Source organism: Arachis hypogaea, chromosome 14 (assembly GCF_003086295.3).
Source record: "Arachis hypogaea cultivar Tifrunner chromosome 14, arahy.Tifrunner.gnm2.J5K5, whole genome shotgun sequence".
NCBI classification, from domain to species: domain Eukaryota; kingdom Viridiplantae; phylum Streptophyta; class Magnoliopsida; order Fabales; family Fabaceae; genus Arachis; species Arachis hypogaea.
The window spans coordinates 140,182,576-140,200,350 of NC_092049.1; the positions used below are offsets into that span (position 1 = coordinate 140,182,576).

The following is a 17,775-nucleotide window of genomic DNA, read 5'->3' on the forward strand; positions in this document are numbered from 1 at the left end:
TCAATGATGATGGTGATGGAGATAGAGATGGAGATGGAGATGCGAAGAGAAAAGAGAAGAAGAAGAGGAAGAAAATGGAGGAGAAGAGGAAGAGGATGAAGAAGAAGAGGAAGATGTTAAGAGGGAGTTTTTAGTCTCTCCAACCAACGGAACTGACACCTGACACTAGTAACCGTTTGCTATCCGATTACAGGGGCGTTTTGTTTATAAATATTAAATCGGTACCCAAAAGATTCTGACACTGAAAAAATGATACTTGACTTTTGTTATTGACAAAATAGTCCCTGAAAAATTTTAAAATTTGATATGCGTGTTTTCGAGTTCGCCGGAACACATTTTCGGCTAGCACGAATATGATGTGGCCACCATGATTTGATGACCTAGCAAACCATCCAACCCTAATTTCCCCCCAACTCTATTGAGAATCTTATATTATATAGTTAGTTATATAACTTTTAATTTATGAAAAGTTATAATATTAATGTTTGATACAATTTTTAAAATTAATTTATAATTTTTTAAAAAATTATTTAAGTATTTATGAAAAAGTTAAAATAAAAAAAGTGACTTTTTTTATAATAAAAAGTTTTTTTATCATTTTTTTAAATAAAAATTTTTAAAATAAAAAAATCAAATATAAAATAATTTATTTATAAACTACGTTTAATATAAGTTCTTATGTTTTAATACGGTGATATAAGCCTATATGAATAAAATTGATGTACAAGTTTGGGACTCAAACAGAGGTGGATCGATATTGAGTTATCCTGTTCAACTAAGACTTAACATTATCATCTAAAGACAAGTGAAATTTATGATGACCATCTTCATCATCTTGGATACTTCTATTGTATGCATATTATGTAGAACTAGAATATTACTGTGAAGCTGTGAATGCATATTATGCAGCAGCATGGTATGGGGTACGGTGGCATTTAAATGAGGATCATAGAGATAGCGGAATATGGTTTGTTCCTCATGAGTTTAAAATGTAGGCTTGGAATAATTCATCTTCTACCATTGTTACCGATTTCTGAAGTCTTGTTTGCTAATCTTGGTTTTGTGAAGGAGGTTGTGGAGTGGACTAGTTATGATGTTTGGGAAGGAAGGAAGGCATTTTGTGTATGCATTAGAAGGTGTTTTTGTCAATGAAGTTGCATTGAAGAAGACAAGAAACCTAAGTGTTTTTTTATAGATAGATGTCTCTTGTTACTTTCAATCATAATTTATAAAATCTGTTTTATGGTAAATCTTCTGGTTTTTGATAAAGCATAAACAATAATAAATAATATAATACAAAACAAATGGTATTCTTTAGTAATAACAATTATAATAAAAATTTAACATATTTTGAAATTTATTAAAAATTTAATATATTTAATTAATTTATTATCTAACAATTATTAATTATTATTTTTGTATAAAAATAAATTTATATGAGTAATTATTATTTAAGAATGAGTTTAATTTTAATATATTGATAATGTAAAATATTTTATACAATCAATCAATTACATCTATTTTTTTAAATTATTATTCATATAATTAATATAAAAAATAATTACTTTTACTAATACAGAATTACATAATTGAAGATACGTATAAAATTATTTTATATAACTTTATTAGAAGTTACAAAAAATATTTTATTAAAAGTTACGAAAAATATAACTTTTTCATATTTCCAATGTGTTGAATATATTAATAGCACTTCCATTTTGAATTTTAGTTCATTGGATAGTGTACTGTTCTACTACATGATTCAATTGATCTTTAATTAGAAAAAAGGCTGCAAACTTTAACATCATCTTTTATGTTCAACTATGCAACAATATTATGTATCTCAATAGGATAATAACAGAATAATAAGTCAGTGCTCATCAAGAACCATACATTCAATATTCACCACTCTCAATCACCATAACCTAAACCTTAAAATATTGGGGCAGCACATCTCAACAACATAAAAGAAAACAAATATTTTATCCAAATGTTAAACCAGAAAATAGATAATCCAAAAGTGAAAAGCCTCATCACAATGTATTAACCATAAACATTGAAATCATTGTCAATTCTCAACAGCTGTAACGACAAAAGCAACATTGTTTCTCATGACAGGATCCCATTTTTCTATAATCATGCCTGCTGTGAATCCACCACAAGAGATTGCTCATTGTGTTGCCAACATCAAAACCCTTTAAGCCTCTAATCTTCTTCAATGCAACTTCATTGTTATAAATTCCTTCAAGTGCGTACACAAACCCCATCCACATGTCTAATACACTGTATTCAGATGGTGTCGACTTCACAAGGTCCTTGACAAAATCAACATTGTTGAATAAGAACTCAGTAATTGGCAATAAGGGTAAAACATGAAGGCCAATCTTAATCTCCCTCTCAGTATAACAATTGCGCATTTTATCCAGTCTACTGTTAGCAGAAAGATAACCAACCAACTTATTTTCTTGTGCAAAATCATCTTCATAGAGATTATCACCCTCTTTCACATGCCACCATATCTTAGCAGCATGAATCTCCAACGATGCAAGAGTTGATCCAATGGAAGCAAGATGGATGTCACCATAAGCTAGGCCCATCAACGCAGCAGAATAGTAAATATTTACAGCTTCACTGGTGCTGTCTTGTTCCCCTCCTGAAGCCCAAGAGTGCAATTTGTACAGATCAAAACACCTTAGACGTGTATATTTTGAGTTTGATCCTCTTGCCAAGTTCATAAAATTTGCCATAAGTGAGTAGGCTTTAGGCTTATATTTCATTCCCCAAGCTGGATCAATCTTTGCAAGCACTGCAATTCCATAAAGGAAGTACCCAGCACTGTATGCGTCAATACTAATCTTTCCCAGTTTTGCATCATATCGAAAACTGTAACCATCAGAAGTTCCATCCAACCATGGCTGAATGGTTTCATGCAAGAACATCTTCAGAGTTGGGATCACATCAATAAAGCCAACTTCTTCAGCTATTATAGCCAACCTTGCTGCTCTTGCAATGATTCTCCCATTACGGTAAACATCTTCTGTTAGATAAACCGTACCTAGAGTAACAACATCTTTGGAAAGAGCTGATTTGATTTCATCAAAAAAATGTTGGTTAACACCTCTGATAGAGTACCAAGTCACAGGAACATGATCTGCTTCTAACAACCATGAATTTCCAATAACACCAACAAGTTCCCCATCAATGCTACTATACTTACAATTTTTAAGGATAGTCACATTACCCTCACCTTTAGACAGAAGTTGAAGATGGAGAGGGTGTGCTAACATTAACAAATCACCAAACCCTCTCTTCTCCCACTTATATTCAACACAAAATGTCTTAGTGAAGAAAGCATCACCAGATACAGGGTAACAAGTGCTGTACCGGTCAAGAATATCCTCATTTGCTGAACTTGAATTTGGCAACAATGCTATCCTCACTATCACATTAACCCCATCTCCATCGTCAGTATCAGAAGGAACAGCCTTAGAGAAAGTAATCACGCCATCGCTGTAACTAAACTTGATCGGTGAAGAAGCGTATATAAGCCATGTCTGATCATTGTCAAGTTTAAGTGTATACTTGGTGAATGAATCATTTGAAGTAAAGGAAGAAACTTTGTGCACAGTGGATATGGAAAGTGGTGGTGTGTGATGGGAGACAGAGAGAGTAACAAAAGGGCATCCCCTAACAAGGAAGAAAGTAAGATGAGAAGAAGGAATATCCAAAGTGACACTGAGATCACTGAAGGAAGATATGACATGACAATGAGATTGAGAACCTTGTTGGGTTTGTTGAGTTGAGGGAGAGATAGTGATATCAGCTTTGAATACCTGGTCTATGAATCTTGAATGAACACGGCGAGATGGATAGCAGAGAGAAATAGAGGAAGCTGATGATTCGACGGCGTACGGGTGAATGTACACTGGGAGGCCAGAGTCGCCAACAAAGGGCTGGAAGAAAGAATGTGTGGGTAAAGGTGATGAAAGAAGGTCTGAAGATAAGTATTCGGGAGGATCCCTGTGATAACTCGTTGATGGGAACAGAAAAGGTTCATCTTTTTCTCCTGGGAAAGCCATCTTTGATAGGAAGAACTTGTCAACTTCAGCGACACGCAAATGTCTTTTCTAATTATTTATAAGAGTTGTAATTTATGAAGAATAAATTCATTGTTTTTTGGTAATCAAAAGGTCAAGAATAGAATTATGTCAGACACACAAGAATTTATTGTTAATAAGGTCAGTTGAAAAGTTTTAAAAATAATTTTTTTTTTAATTTTTGACTTATGAAAATTAGTAATATTAATATTAGGTGTAATTTTTAAAATTAAATTGCAGCTTTTTAATAAGTTATTTAAGAGTTTATAGAAAAATTAAAAAAAATGAATTCTCTCATAATATTATTATTTTTTATTATATTTTTATAAAATAAAAAATACAAACACAAAATAATTTATTTATAAACTATTTTTAATATAATCATTTATTGTTTAAACTGTTCCAAACAGAGCCTAAATTGAATTTGTATTGCATTATTTGACTTATTTGGCGTGATAAATATGAATGACCATTTCTTCAATCAAACTATTTTGGGTGGTCCAAAAACTTAATAGTGGATGTGCAAAAATTCTAAGGTTGGACTACATATTTATGAAGCTATGAAAAGAGAATGCTTTGATTTCTTTCTACCATATTATCTATCCAGATTTTATAGAATTCTGTTGGTTCTAGTCCGATTATTTCATTTATTAAATTTTAAGTAAAAATAGAATCTTTTTTTCATTCACTGTATTGACATGAATTAAAAAATGAAATCATGTTTTAAGTCAAATTAGTCACTTTGACTTACCGTCTTTACATAAATTATAAGTAAAAAGGCAGTGGGAACTAGAATGAACAGTGCAGTAGCAATAAATGTCAGAATATTTACTTCTATACTCTCTATGCTTTTTTTCTTTTATTTCCAATAAATAACTCGGGATCTAATCCTATAGAGATAGTAAATCTTTCGTCAGCAAATTCAATGGTCTAAATCACATCTCGATGATATCAAATAGAACCAATATAATATCATGAATAACAATATCTAAGCTAAGCTATCAAATCGATTCATCGTCGAGAATGGAATGTATAAATAGAAAAAGTGTGGTTCGAGAATAATACACAGCAATAACAACAATTTTTCTTTTTTTATATTACTAATATTCTTCTTTTTCTATTTACGTTACTACATATAAATAAATATATGAATTACCTCTATATTGAGTTAATTATATTAATAAATATTAATATACTAAAATCTTCTATTTATACAATTTTATTTTTTTTTATTTATTTTACAACAGGCTTGTGGCATATTAAGAGTTATTTTTTTTTAGTTTGAATGTGTTGGCAAATAAAAGACTTAAACCGATGCCATTTCCAAAGTTTTAATCATAAAGATAGTAATTATGATCTCTACCTTTTCCAAAGCCAAAAAAAGTAACTCAAATTTGATTTGAGCATCCAAAAAGTCACCTCAGTGATGATTCTTAAATATGGTGATATAAGCCTATATGAACAAAATTGATGTGCAAGTTTGGGATTCAGACAGAAGAGGATATATAAGGATATTGCGTTATCTTGTTCAACTAAAGACTTGACATTATCATCTACAGACAAGTGAAATTTATGATGACCATCTTCATCATCTTGGATACTTCCTCTATGGTATGCATATTACATAGAATATTACTGAAGCTGTGAATGCATATTATGGTATGGGGTGGCATTTAAATGGCGATCATATAATGCTGGGCCAACAACAGAGAGAGAGCGGAATATGGTTTGTTTCTAATGAGTTTAAATTGTAGGCTTGGGATAATTCATCTTCTACCATTGTTGCTAGAGCCGGAGCTAAAAAAATTTTTGAGAGGGGACAACACAAAAAATATAAGTTAAGAAGGAAGAAAAATTGAAAATTAAAAAGGAATCAGACTGAAAAATTAGAGACTTAGTATGTACTGAACTCTTGTTTTCTAATGTTGGTTTTGTAAAGGAGGTTGTGGAGTGGACTAGTTATGATGTTTGGGAAGGAAGGAAGGCATTTGTGTATGCATTAGAAGGTGTTTATTTCAATGAAGTTGCATTGAAGAAGATTAGAAACCTAAGTGTTTTTTTATAGATAGATGTCTCTTGTTACTTTGAATCATAATTTAATTATAAAATTTGTTTTATGGTAAATCTTCTGGTGCATAAAAAATAATATAAAACAAATGGTATTCTTTAGTAATAAGAATTATATATGTATCTATATATTTTATTGGTAAGATTTGAAATCACAAAAGAGTGCAAGTAAGCCATCTTTTTAAGGAGAGAAGCCAGGAAGCTATCCATTGTTAAAATAAAATAGAAAAAGAAAAAATATTATTTATTTAGCTCACCAAATCTTAAACTTTGCTTTGAAGGATGAAGCAACATGGTTTGTGACAAATGATCATAAACAATTCGAATGGACAGCTTCATGCATTTGGATTATTTGTGACAGTAAGAAGAAACTGTCACCATTCACCAGTCTCTCCCTCATTTCCCTTTTCAAAAAACAATTAATATCATAAAAAAATACATTTATTTTATATAAGCGTATACAATGGAATCAAGCTAAGTAATCAATAGGGCTGTCAAAATGGGCTAAATCCATCGAGTCAGTCCGTTTACTCGTTTAAATAGGTGGATTTTGTTTCTAAAATTAATCCCGTTTAAATTTCGGACTAAACGAGTTGAGCCCGATTAACCCAAAAAAAATGACGGGTTAAACGGGCTAGCTCACGGACTAAACGGGTGCTCATTTAAATTTTTTTTACATTTTAAAAAAAAAAGTAGCACTTTTAACTAATATTTCTTTTATCCGACCTCAAAATCCAATCCATCAACTAAAAAATATTATTTTTTAATAGTTTTTGACCTAAAAGTGGTATTTTTTATCAAAAATATTTTTCAAAAATAAAATAAAATGATAAACAGGTTGGCCCGTTTAACCCATCAAACTGACCATAAATGGTCCAAGCTAAAAAATTTTAGCCGCGAATAAAGTGGGTTTAAACGGGTTAGTCCATTTAACCCACGGGTTTAACGGACCGGACCTAAATAAGTCGAACTAGTCCGTTTGACAGCTCTACTGACTGGTCCAACTAATATAAATAACACTTTAATTAACATTTTCATACTCTACTCGACTTAATCATCTTCAGTATAATTTATTTATTTAATTAATATTGACCAATGAATAAAAGAATTTATGTATTTAATGCCGACCATGCATGGTTCATAATCACAGCTACTCGGTGCAGCATTCCATTCATAGATCTGTTCTATATATTTATTGCAAACACGTTCTTCATCTTATAATAAAATACTTTTAATCAAAGATTTTTATTCCAAACATTTTTTTTATTTTATTATTGTGGTCAACGTACCTGAATAATTTTTTTATGCTTATTGTTAATTCTTTCAAAGTGTGTGTTGTTTCTTTTCCAAATACAATCACTAAATTAAAATGGAAATATTATAATGCATGCAATCATAGTATAGTTATATTCTTAAAAAAAAAAGCAATCATATTATCTATTATTAATATTTATTTCTTTAAAGAATAAATGACCATTTGTATCCATGAGAGATGAAAACGCTGACATTTATACCCATAAAACTCGAAACTAATCTTGTATCTATGATAGATGCTGTCCATGTGACAAAAGTGTCCTGTCTGGATCTGAGCTTGGTTCGTGGGTTTCCGAACCTACGTGGCACTTCCACCCCCCACTCCCAAAAACATATTTGAGCCAACCATTCACCATCATCATCTTCATCTTCTTCACCATCATCCCCATCCATCATTGTCTCTTCCCAGCCACCATAACCTCCATCACCATCACCTCATCACCGCCACAGCCACCTCCCTTCACCACAACCTCCGGCGACAACGACTTTAAATCGAATCAGCAGCAGTAGCGACATTAGCCGCACCAACAGCTTCCCGCAACAACAATGCCATCGAACAACTTGCAAATGTATTGACATAACCCTAATGCAATAATGTCTCAAAATTCTCAATCAACCATGAAAATAGAACGGTAACAATGAGGGTTTTGGAACAAGGACAACTTACTAAAACTTGAAAAGAACAGATGAATGGAGCGGCTGCAGTATTAGCTTCGTTTAAGCACAAACAACCCCACGGCCACAACCACGGCAGCAGCGATTTCAGCACACAAGAGAGGAATCAGAAACAGAGACAAGGCTGAGCAACAAATGGAGACAGTGGTTTCGACGACAACGGCGGCGACTCCCGCTAGTGACGGCAACGAGCTCCCGTGATGATGACGGCGACTGGGTGTGGCGGTGGTGACAGGATCGGCTTTCCCTCTCTCTCTCATCTTCGCGCACTTTCTCTCCCTCTTCGAAGCTCGACAGTGACGCATAGTGAGGCGCGATGGCGGCCCTAGCTCGATGGTGGCTGGACAGTGGCGGAGCACGACGGCTCCTCTTCCCCTTGCGGCGACTCTGGCTCGCGACGCGCGCTCTCTCCCTCGACGTTGGCAACAGCGACAATGTCTCCCTCTTCTTGCGTGGTGGCTCGGCGTCTTGACGGCGGCGGTGGTGCGCGACGGTGGCTGGTGACGGCGCGATACCCTGCCTCTCTCGGATCTCTCGTGCTCTCTCCTCACTCTCTGAATCTCTCGTTTCTCTGCTCTCTTCCTCCTTGCTCTCTTATTTCCTCTGTTAGTGTGTATGTCATGTGTTTTTGTCGCCGGAGGTTGTGGTGAAGGGAGGTGGTTGTGGCGGTGCTGAGGTGATGGTGATGGAGGTTATGGTGGCTGGGAAGAGACAGTGATGAATGAGGATGATGGTGAAGAAGATGAAGATGATGATGGTGAATGGTTGGCTCAGATACGGCTTTGGGGGGGGGGGTGGGAGTGCCACGTAGGTTCGGAAACCCACGAACCAAGCTCAGATCCAAGCCAGGGCACTTTTGTCACACGGACAGCATCTATCATGGGTACAAGATTAGTTTCGAGCTTTCATGGGTACAAATGTCAGCGTTTTCATCTCTCATGGGTACAAATGGTCATTTATTCTTTCTTTAAATATATTGTTTATAAAAATATTATTTACAAACTGAAAATCAGGTACTAAATTAGTTAATGTATAATTTTATATGTAATATAAATAAGGGGTAAGTATGGTTTTGGTCTCTAACGTTGAGGGTGAAAATCGAAACCGTCCCTCATCTAATTTTCGATTTAGAATCGTCCTTAACGTTTTTTTTTCGTATTAAAATCGTTCTTTTTAATAAAATTTTTTATATTATTCCTAAACTACCTTTATTTTAATAAAAAAGTTATAAAATTAAAAAAAAAACCGTGTTGGGCGCGAGAGGGGAACGCGTCGGGGAGGAGGGGGGAAGGAAAAGGGTATACGAAGGGAGAGGGAGGGAAAGGGGAAAGGGGAAGGGGAAAGGAAGAGGGGGATGGGGACGACCGCGGGAAGAAGAAAGGAAGGGGGAAAGAGGGAGGCGGCGCGGTAGGTATCATTGCCGCCGTCGCCGCCACTGTTGACAGGAGAAGAGAGGGAGATTTGAGAGAGCTGAACGGGAAGAAAACACAGGAAACCTCGCCGCCGCGCCCAGCCCGCTGCGTGCCCCGTCGCATCGCCACCCAGACCGCGTCCAACCTTCACCGCCAGCTGCGCCTCACCGCTGCCCAACTTGCCGTCGCGCCAGCCACCCACGCCAGAGGAGAGAGATCGAACATAGAGAGACGCGAAGAGGGAGAAGGACTCGCGCTGCTGCTTCTTGCCGCCTCGCCGCTGAGGGAAGCCAGCGCCACCGTCGCCGCTGCTCCTCACCGTCTCGCCGTCTTGCCACTGCTCCTCGCCGCTTTTGCTTCTTGCTTCGATCTCTGTTTCTACTTCGTCTTCTGCTTCTTCTGGGTTTGCTTGAGTTTGAGTTTTGGGTTCCTGTTTTCTGAGTTTGAGTTTTGGGTTTGTTTTTTTTTTGAGTTTGAATTTTGGATTCTGAGTTATGGGTTCTGATGATGATGATGATTTTCTGAATTGAGTTCTTGTTTTTTTGAGTTTGAGTTTTGGGTTGTTTTTCTAAGTTTGAGTTCTAGATCTGAGTTCTGGGTTCTGATGATAATGTTGATTTTCTAAGTTTTGGTTGGTGTGATGCAGATGTGATGGAGTATCAGTGGGTAGGGGTGCTGGTGGTGGATTTTGGTTCTGAGTTCTTATGATTCCATTATCCATGGTGGTGGTGGTGGTGGTGTTGATGTTGATGGAGTATCAGTGGGTGGGGGTGCTGGTGGTGGGTTTTGGTTCTGAGTTCTTATGATTCCATTATCCATGGTGGTGGTGGTGGTGGTGGTGTTGGTGTTGGTGTTGGTGGTGGTGGTGGTAGTGGTGGAGGAGGTAATTGTGCTAATAGTGGTGAGGGTATTTTTGTCCGAAAAAATTAAAAGGACGATTTTAATACCAAAAAAGACGTTAAGGACGATTCTAAATCGAAAATTAGATGAGAAACGGTTTCAATTTTCACCCTCAACGTTAGGGACCAATACTATACTTACCCCTATAAATAACTAATTTAATGACTTATTTTCCATGTATATATAACATGTCCTTTTATTTTAGTGACCTTTATTCCAAAAAAAGGTTAGGATCTCTACAAGTACATTGTTACTCAAATAATCCATGAAACTTTCCCATATAGCTTGATTATTATCAATAAGAATAAGAATAAGAATAGAATTAGTAATTTCTTTTAGCTTACAGCTTACTTTCACACATACAAATATCTTCTATTATAAGTATTAACATTCCTTTCAATCAAATTGAAGTTTAAACCATAGTTTATCACATGTGATGTGAGGGATTAGTCTCTAGTCTTTTTTGCTAAACATCATCTTTTGGTGCCTCAAATGACATGTCAATCACTGACTCACTGAGGATGACAAAAAAATGTTATTCCATGGAATTTAGATATAAGAGGAATAGAATGATTAGAATCTCCCAAAGCACGAAATGTACCATTGTTAAATTATAGACATTTATGCGATTTTTAATAAAATTATTTAACATATATACTCAATAATAAATAACATTTACACTTATAATTAATATATTATATCATATTTGATTTAATTATTCATCATCTAAAAAATAAAGATCAAAATTTTTTAAAATGAAGAAATTTATAAAATAAAAAAATAAATATTTAATTATGACTGAATTAATATAATAAAATTTATATATAATAAAAATTATAAATTTAATGATAATTAATCTTTTATTTTATTACTTTATCAATTTTTTTAATTTGAAATTTCATATTTCAAAATGCATACGGACCAAGTTATGCAATACTCAAATAACACTGAGAATTTTATTTTATACAGAGGAACATAATAATTAATCTAAAAAGGGATAACACAGCAAAAACAAAATAAAATCATATGGGTAATGATTAAATTTGTGCTCTCAATAATTTTCATTTTACTTATTTTATTTTTTTACAGAACAAGACAGAAGCTTTTTCATTCCATTAGCCAGTGCATGTGCTTGTGAGTGAGTGGAGGAAGCAGAGAGAGACTGTGTCTTGTGTGAAGGGAGGGACTCCCCACTTTCTTCTCAAAGTCGTCTCCACGTTCTTATTTGTTGCTGTGTCTTCCACTGTTCCCATATTCCGCAAATTAAGCTTCTTTTTTTTTCTTTTTCTTTTCTCCTTTTTTTTCCTTTTCCTGTTGAATTTTGAAAGCTATTGTGGAACTTCCAATACGTTTGAACTAGTCCTTCAAATACCCTTTATTCAGATTTTGGTAAAGTTTTCATCTTTGGTATATGGGTTGTGGCTTGTGCTAGTTTTGGAGATCTGGGTGTGCTGCATTTTGGACTTGAATTTGTGTTCTCAGGTTGTGGAAATTGCAAGTGATAAATCTGGGTCATAATGCTGCTGGGTGCTCCTTCATTTGTCTTCTGCTGCAAATAGAAGAAAAAGGTTTTTTTTTTTTTCCTTTTTTAAATTATTTCTGAGCTACCTTTCTCTTTTCCCATTGTGAATTTCGCTTTACCTTTAGTATTTGTCAGGTTCTGTAGCTTGCAAAAGTTGCAAAAGTTCCCAACTTTGATAAAAGTAGTTCATGGGTATTGACTTTTTGCTGCTAAGCTAAGCTTTTGTTTTTGGGAGTTGGGTCTTAGTGGTTGTTAGAAGTTTTGATTTTGGAAGAAAATTTGAGCATTTTGTGGTAGTAGAATAGTTGATGATGATCTGAAACCTGGAGTTGATGCTTGATCTGGAGTGTTGAATTTGATGGTTATGTGAAAAAAGATTGGAAATTTGTGAGTGTTATTGAAATTTGGAAGATATTGATGGGAGTGTTATAGTAACATAGCACATTTTTGTTGTTGTTGTTGTTGAGGGTAGATTCATAGAAGATATGGCTTCAACTTCTCCTTCTCCAAATGCATCACCTTCTGCAATTCCACCAGAATCTTCTGCTAATCCACCACCACCATCACAACCATCTCCATCTTCTCCTTCTAAGCCAAATCAAACCTCTGACACCCCTGCACCTTCATCTCCTTCTACCCCTTCTTCAGCTTCACCTCCTTCTCCTTCAGTTCCTGTAACCTCTCCTCCTACCCCATCCCTTTCACCTCCACCATCATCTACTACACCTCCACCAACTCCATCCCCTCCTTCACCACCAGATTCTCCACCACCCTCAACACCAGCATCACCTCCACCTTCAGTTGCATCCTCACCACCACCACCAGCTGCCACTGCTGCCCCTCCTCCTGCCAAGACTTCCCCTTCGGTTCCAAGTTCGTCCCCACCGCCTCCCGTAGCCAGTTCCCCTCCACCTCAACCCTCACAGGCACCTCCTAAATCAACTCCACCTCCTTCTCAACCAGTTTCACCATCTCCTCCACCTCCAGCCAATGTGCCAAGGCCAACACCATCCACCCCTACTCCGCCGAAGGGAAAGCCACCAGAGAGTTCTCCTCTGCCGCCTTCGCCTCCTTCACAACATGCATCCCCTCCTTCTGTTTCTAAACCTGCTCCTTCCACTGATGCTCCCCCTCCATCAACATTGCCATCCACTCCTCCTGCACCTCCTTCCAAAGATGTCCCTGCTCCATCCACATTGCCATCAACTCCTCCTTCAGTCCCTTCGGCGTCTTCACCTCCATCGTCTTTGTCTCGTCCCTCTAATAATGGAACAGCAGCGGGGGCTCCAGCCGAGTCCTTACCCTCTTTTCCAACTGAGAAACCCACTGCTAAACCAACTAATGATGGCACCGATAATATAACCTCGAATACCCCATCTTCACATTCAAAAGGGTTAGGTTCTGGAGGAGCTGTGGCCATTGCCGTTATAGCTGGCTTTTTTGTTCTCAGCCTTCTTGTTATGGCTTTGTGGTTTTCAAAGAAAAAGAAGAAAGGAAAGGGACCAAAAGCTGGTTATACTTTGCCTTCACCATTTACCTCGTCTCACAATTCAGGTATTGCGTTTTGCACTTCTATCCCTTAACTATATAAGCTCATGCTGGTTATTACATGTTGTTTGTTGTCAACCTTGATTGTTACATGTGCTCATAGCAGTGTTATTCATGTGTACAAATATGTGATGAGTTCATGTGTTTGTGCTTTTAGTAGTGTCCTTCGTGACTTCCTGTGTAGACATATTTGATGAATTCAGCTGATTATAAATTTGTGTTTGTAGGCAGCTTTATGAACTAGGTAATAATTGAAATGTGTAAAATTTTCATAGAATATATATAATTTTTAGTTTGTGTGTGATGTGCTCCTAGCAGTGTCCTTCATGTGTACACAAATGTGTTACGAATTCAGCTTATTACAATGATTTTAAGTGTGATAATCAATTCTTGCTGGACTTTATTTTGTTCCAAAGAAGTTTGAATTTTAGTTGTATATATTATTTTTAAAGTGGTACTTTGTGAATGGAATATGTTCATAGGAAGCTTTATAAAGTAATTAATAATTGAATTGTGCAAAGTTTTGCTATAATATATACAATCTTTTAAGAAACATTGGTATTCTGTGCTAGGTACATTATTCTTGAGGCCACAATCACCAGCTAACTACTTAGGTAGTGGTTCTGGTGGTGATTTTGTGTATTCACCATCAGAGCCAGGTGCTGTAAGTAGTTCAAGATCATGGTTCACATACGAAGAACTTATCCAAGCTACAGATGGGTTTTCTCCAAAAAATCTATTGGGAGAAGGTGGATTTGGTGCGGTCTACAAAGGTATGCTCTTTGATGGAAGAGTAGTGGCTGTGAAACAGCTTAAAGTTGGTGGCGGGCAAGGGGAACGCGAATTTAGAGCAGAAGTTGAGATTATTAGCCGTGTGCATCATCGCCATCTTGTTTCCCTGGTGGGCTATTGTATATCTGAGCATCAAAGATTGCTTGTCTATGACTATGTTGCTAACAACACACTTCATTACCATCTTCATGGTAAGTAAGATATCTCTGTGATTCAGTAATTCAAATAAGTAAGAAAATGTAATACTTATTAACAACTTATTACAAATTTACAACTTCAAAAGATATATTTTATATCCACTTTGGTTGAACCATGTGAAAATGTCATATATGAAGTCCATTCTTTAGCATGAAAAGTTAAAAACTAATCATACTGTGCTGCTCTCATTATTTATTTAAATATTTTGGGGGTGAACTCAAGAACTCTTGAAAAAAATTATGCATTATATATTTAATGATTTTGCAGCTTGCAAGTAGATACACAAGATTCTTCCCCATATGTATTCATTAATATTTAAGTTAATATTGCATTTGAGTTCTACTCCTCCAATCCGAAGTAGGTTTTTCTAAAAAGTTTCGGTAATCATGCAATTCTAAGTTTATGTTTAATGGGTACCCTCCTATGTAAATTTTGATCTATAGCTTAATGAATAATTTACAACTTTTACAGGTGAAAACAGACCAGTTTTGGATTGGCCTACCAGAGTCAAGGTTGGAGCTGGGGCTGCTCGAGGAATAGCTTACCTACATGAAGACTGTAAGTTTCTTCATTGTTTTTCCTTTTTTTCCATATTTCATCACTATCCACAGTAAATGGGATTTTCTTTGTACTAGGGGTGTCTTTTAGATTTGGAGACATTCTTATAAAATATAAATATTTTTCTTATGACTAATTACATTGAAAGTTTTGAAGGACAAGATTGTATTCTTGTTCATTTTAAATTTAGAGCTACTTGTGTTTTAGTTGTTGATCCTTTTTTTTTTTGCGGCATAATATTTTTTGTATCTTCTTCATCCCTGTTTCTTACTTCATTTTTAATTAATTTATCAGGCCATCCACGCATCATTCATCGGGATATTAAGTCATCAAACATCCTGCTTGACAATAACTTCGAAGCTCAAGTAAGCCACTTTTGAACTCTTGCAACATAATTGGTCAGGGAATAAGCAAGTTTTCATGCTTCATTGCCAGCTTAAATCACATTTACAATCTGACACCTTTTTGGTATGATTTGGCCAACAGGTTTCAGACTTTGGACTTGCAAAATTGGCTCTGGATTCAAATACACATGTTACTACCCGAGTGATGGGAACCTTTGGGTAGGTACATGCGTTTGCGTGTAGCCTCATCAGTGATCTTTCATACCTTGTTGTTTAGGCCTCTTTCTGCTTATGGAATTGCAGGTACATGGCACCAGAGTATGCAACAAGCGGAAAATTGACTGAAAAGTCCGATGTATATTCCTTTGGTGTGGTGCTTTTGGAGCTAATTACCGGTCGGAAGCCTGTAGATGTCTCTCAGCCTATCGGTGACGAAAGCCTGGTTGAATGGGTACTTCCTATATTAGAAACTTAGAATTAACATTGCTTTGCTTATCATTATAACACTTGCATTTATAGAAACCATAGATTCCGAGGTTTTATTTACTTACTAGGCCAACTTATTCCCAGGCTCGGCCTCTGTTGATAGAAGCACTTGATAACGAGGACCTCGAAATCTTGGTGGATCCAAGACTGGAAAAGAACTACAACAGAGATGAAATGTTCCGGATGATTGAGGCTGCTGCAGCCTGTGTTCGCCACTCAGCAATAAAGAGGCCACGGATGAGTCAGGTAATTTGTTATCTTGTTTTCGAAAAGCTCCTCAAGACTATACTTTTCTTAACTTCCAAGTTACTAACCCTGCATGCATCAATTCATACATCACTTCCTAGGTGGTAAGAGCTTTAGATTCCTTAGACGAAAATTCTGATCTCAACAACGGAATCAGACCGGGGCAGAGTTCAGTCTTCGATTCTGCGCAACAATCCGCACAGATCAGAATGTTTAGAAGGATGGCTTTTGGTAGCCAAGATTACAGTTCCAGTTTCTTTAATGAGTCTCAAAGTAGCTGGATGAGTAGAGAGCAACATGACTCAACAACCATGAATAGATCAGGACCTAGGAATATTATTTGAGATGATTATGATGATGATGGTAATTTGATGGTGGCCAGATCCTGTGTTATAACTCTTGTAAATCTCAAAAGTATCATTTTTTTTTTAACCCTTTTTTGTTTCTTTTTGCCAACATGATTTTGCTTGCTATGATGCCTTCTATTCTTTTGTAATTTAGGTCATTTGTTACATAACTACTTGTATTTATAAGATTTCAATGATTAATGATATAATATAATACCATGTATGATTTGTTGATCAATCTGCAACACCTATTACTATTAGACCTTTGATTTGGCAATTTGAGAGTGAAATAGGGAGAGCAAGGTCAACAAACACCGAGTTATCATTGATTTGACTCTGAATTCTAGACTATATCATGGAAAGAAACCAGAAACAACCATCTGAAGAAAATGCATTATATATACAGCTAGTTTAGATATCCATCACCTCATTATTTTACAAACCATGGATATTTTATATTTGGACTTTTATTTCAGATATTACACACTTATCAACAATTCTAAACATATAAGATTCCGAAACTCTTTAAATATATGGTTTATGAGTTTATCTTTGTATCGATGCCAATTCTTTTTATCCTTTTTTTTGCTTCTTCTGTGTGCTAGTTTCGATCCAAGGACTTTATAGTTAAGAGCAATGCCAATAACCCTTATCGTAGTTTCATGACCTTTCACCAACATATTAGATAGGAAGCATTTTAGGTATACCCGACCTTTTTTTTTTGGAAGTTTGAAATGCCATGTACGAATAGTTTTCTGGTTAATCATTTGTTTTTTAGTGAGCTAGTAATTCACAATGTTATCCTTGTGAAAGCTTTTGAAAGACGAAAACAGAGCAATACACTGGCTGAAACTTTAATGAAAGCCATAAAGATTGTAGCTATTTTTTCTTGTTTTTTCCACCATTATTATTGCAACATGTGTCATCTCATGATTCCTAATTTCCTATTTATTAATGTTCAATAATAAAAGAATAATTTTATATATTTAAATTTTTTTGTTAACCAAATTCAATCAAGTCAGTCTAATATAATAAAAATTAATTATAACTAATATTATTTCAAATTTTATTATTTAACTTAATTACAATTAGTTTATAAAAAAATTTAGATGTGATAATATTACTCATAGTAAAATATTAAAATCCAAAAAATATAATTAAAAAAAGGTTTATTTATTTTATATCTTTAAAACACATATTAAGATTATAAAATTAAAATTTTTTATTATAAATATAAAAAAATTAAATTTTAATGTATTTATTTTGTAT

The 17,775-nt window shown here is 35.3% G+C and overlaps 2 protein-coding genes across 3 annotated transcripts; one reads left to right on the forward strand and one right to left on the reverse strand.

Annotated features, from left to right (window-relative positions):
* Window positions 1-2,075: 2,075 nt before the first annotated feature.
* On the reverse strand, window positions 2,076-4,079 carry LOC112744713 (glucan endo-1,3-beta-D-glucosidase-like). The gene has a single exon (XM_025794412.2). The coding sequence runs from the start codon at window positions 4,077-4,079 to the stop codon at window positions 2,076-2,078; it is 2,004 nt and encodes a 667-aa protein (XP_025650197.1).
* A 7,433-nt stretch (window positions 4,080-11,512) lies between these two features.
* LOC112744714 (proline-rich receptor-like protein kinase PERK8) lies at window positions 11,513-16,744 on the forward strand. 2 transcript variants are annotated; one of them, XM_025794413.3, is made up of 9 exons: window positions 11,513-12,033; window positions 12,460-13,541; window positions 14,108-14,518; window positions 14,997-15,083; window positions 15,378-15,448; window positions 15,570-15,646; window positions 15,731-15,878; window positions 15,998-16,159; window positions 16,261-16,744. In XM_025794413.3, the coding sequence occupies exons 2-9, from the start codon at window positions 12,473-12,475 to the stop codon at window positions 16,501-16,503; spliced, it is 2,268 nt and encodes a 755-aa protein (XP_025650198.1). In that variant the 5' UTR covers window positions 11,513-12,033; window positions 12,460-12,472; the 3' UTR covers window positions 16,504-16,744. The 2 variants fall into 2 exon arrangements, with proteins under 2 accessions (XP_025650198.1, XP_025650199.1); XM_025794414.3 differs by having other exon boundaries at window positions 11,736-12,033; window positions 12,113-13,541.
* Window positions 16,745-17,775: the final 1,031 nt, after the last annotated feature.

Excerpts from the sequence above, each read along its gene's own strand:
- LOC112744713 (XM_025794412.2), bottom strand. The coding sequence starts at position 4,079 with ATGGCTTTCCCAGGAGAAAAAGATGAACCTTTTCTGTTCCCATCAACG.
- LOC112744714 (XM_025794413.3), top strand. The coding sequence starts at position 12,473 with ATGGCTTCAACTTCTCCTTCTCCAAATGCATCACCTTCTGCAATTCCA. Across the intron at positions 15,084-15,377 it reads AGCTTACCTACATGAAGACT|GCCATCCACGCATCATTCAT; the intron begins GTAAGTTTCTTC and ends TTAATTTATCAG. Across the intron at positions 15,879-15,997 it reads ACGAAAGCCTGGTTGAATGG|GCTCGGCCTCTGTTGATAGA; the intron begins GTACTTCCTATA and ends ACTTATTCCCAG.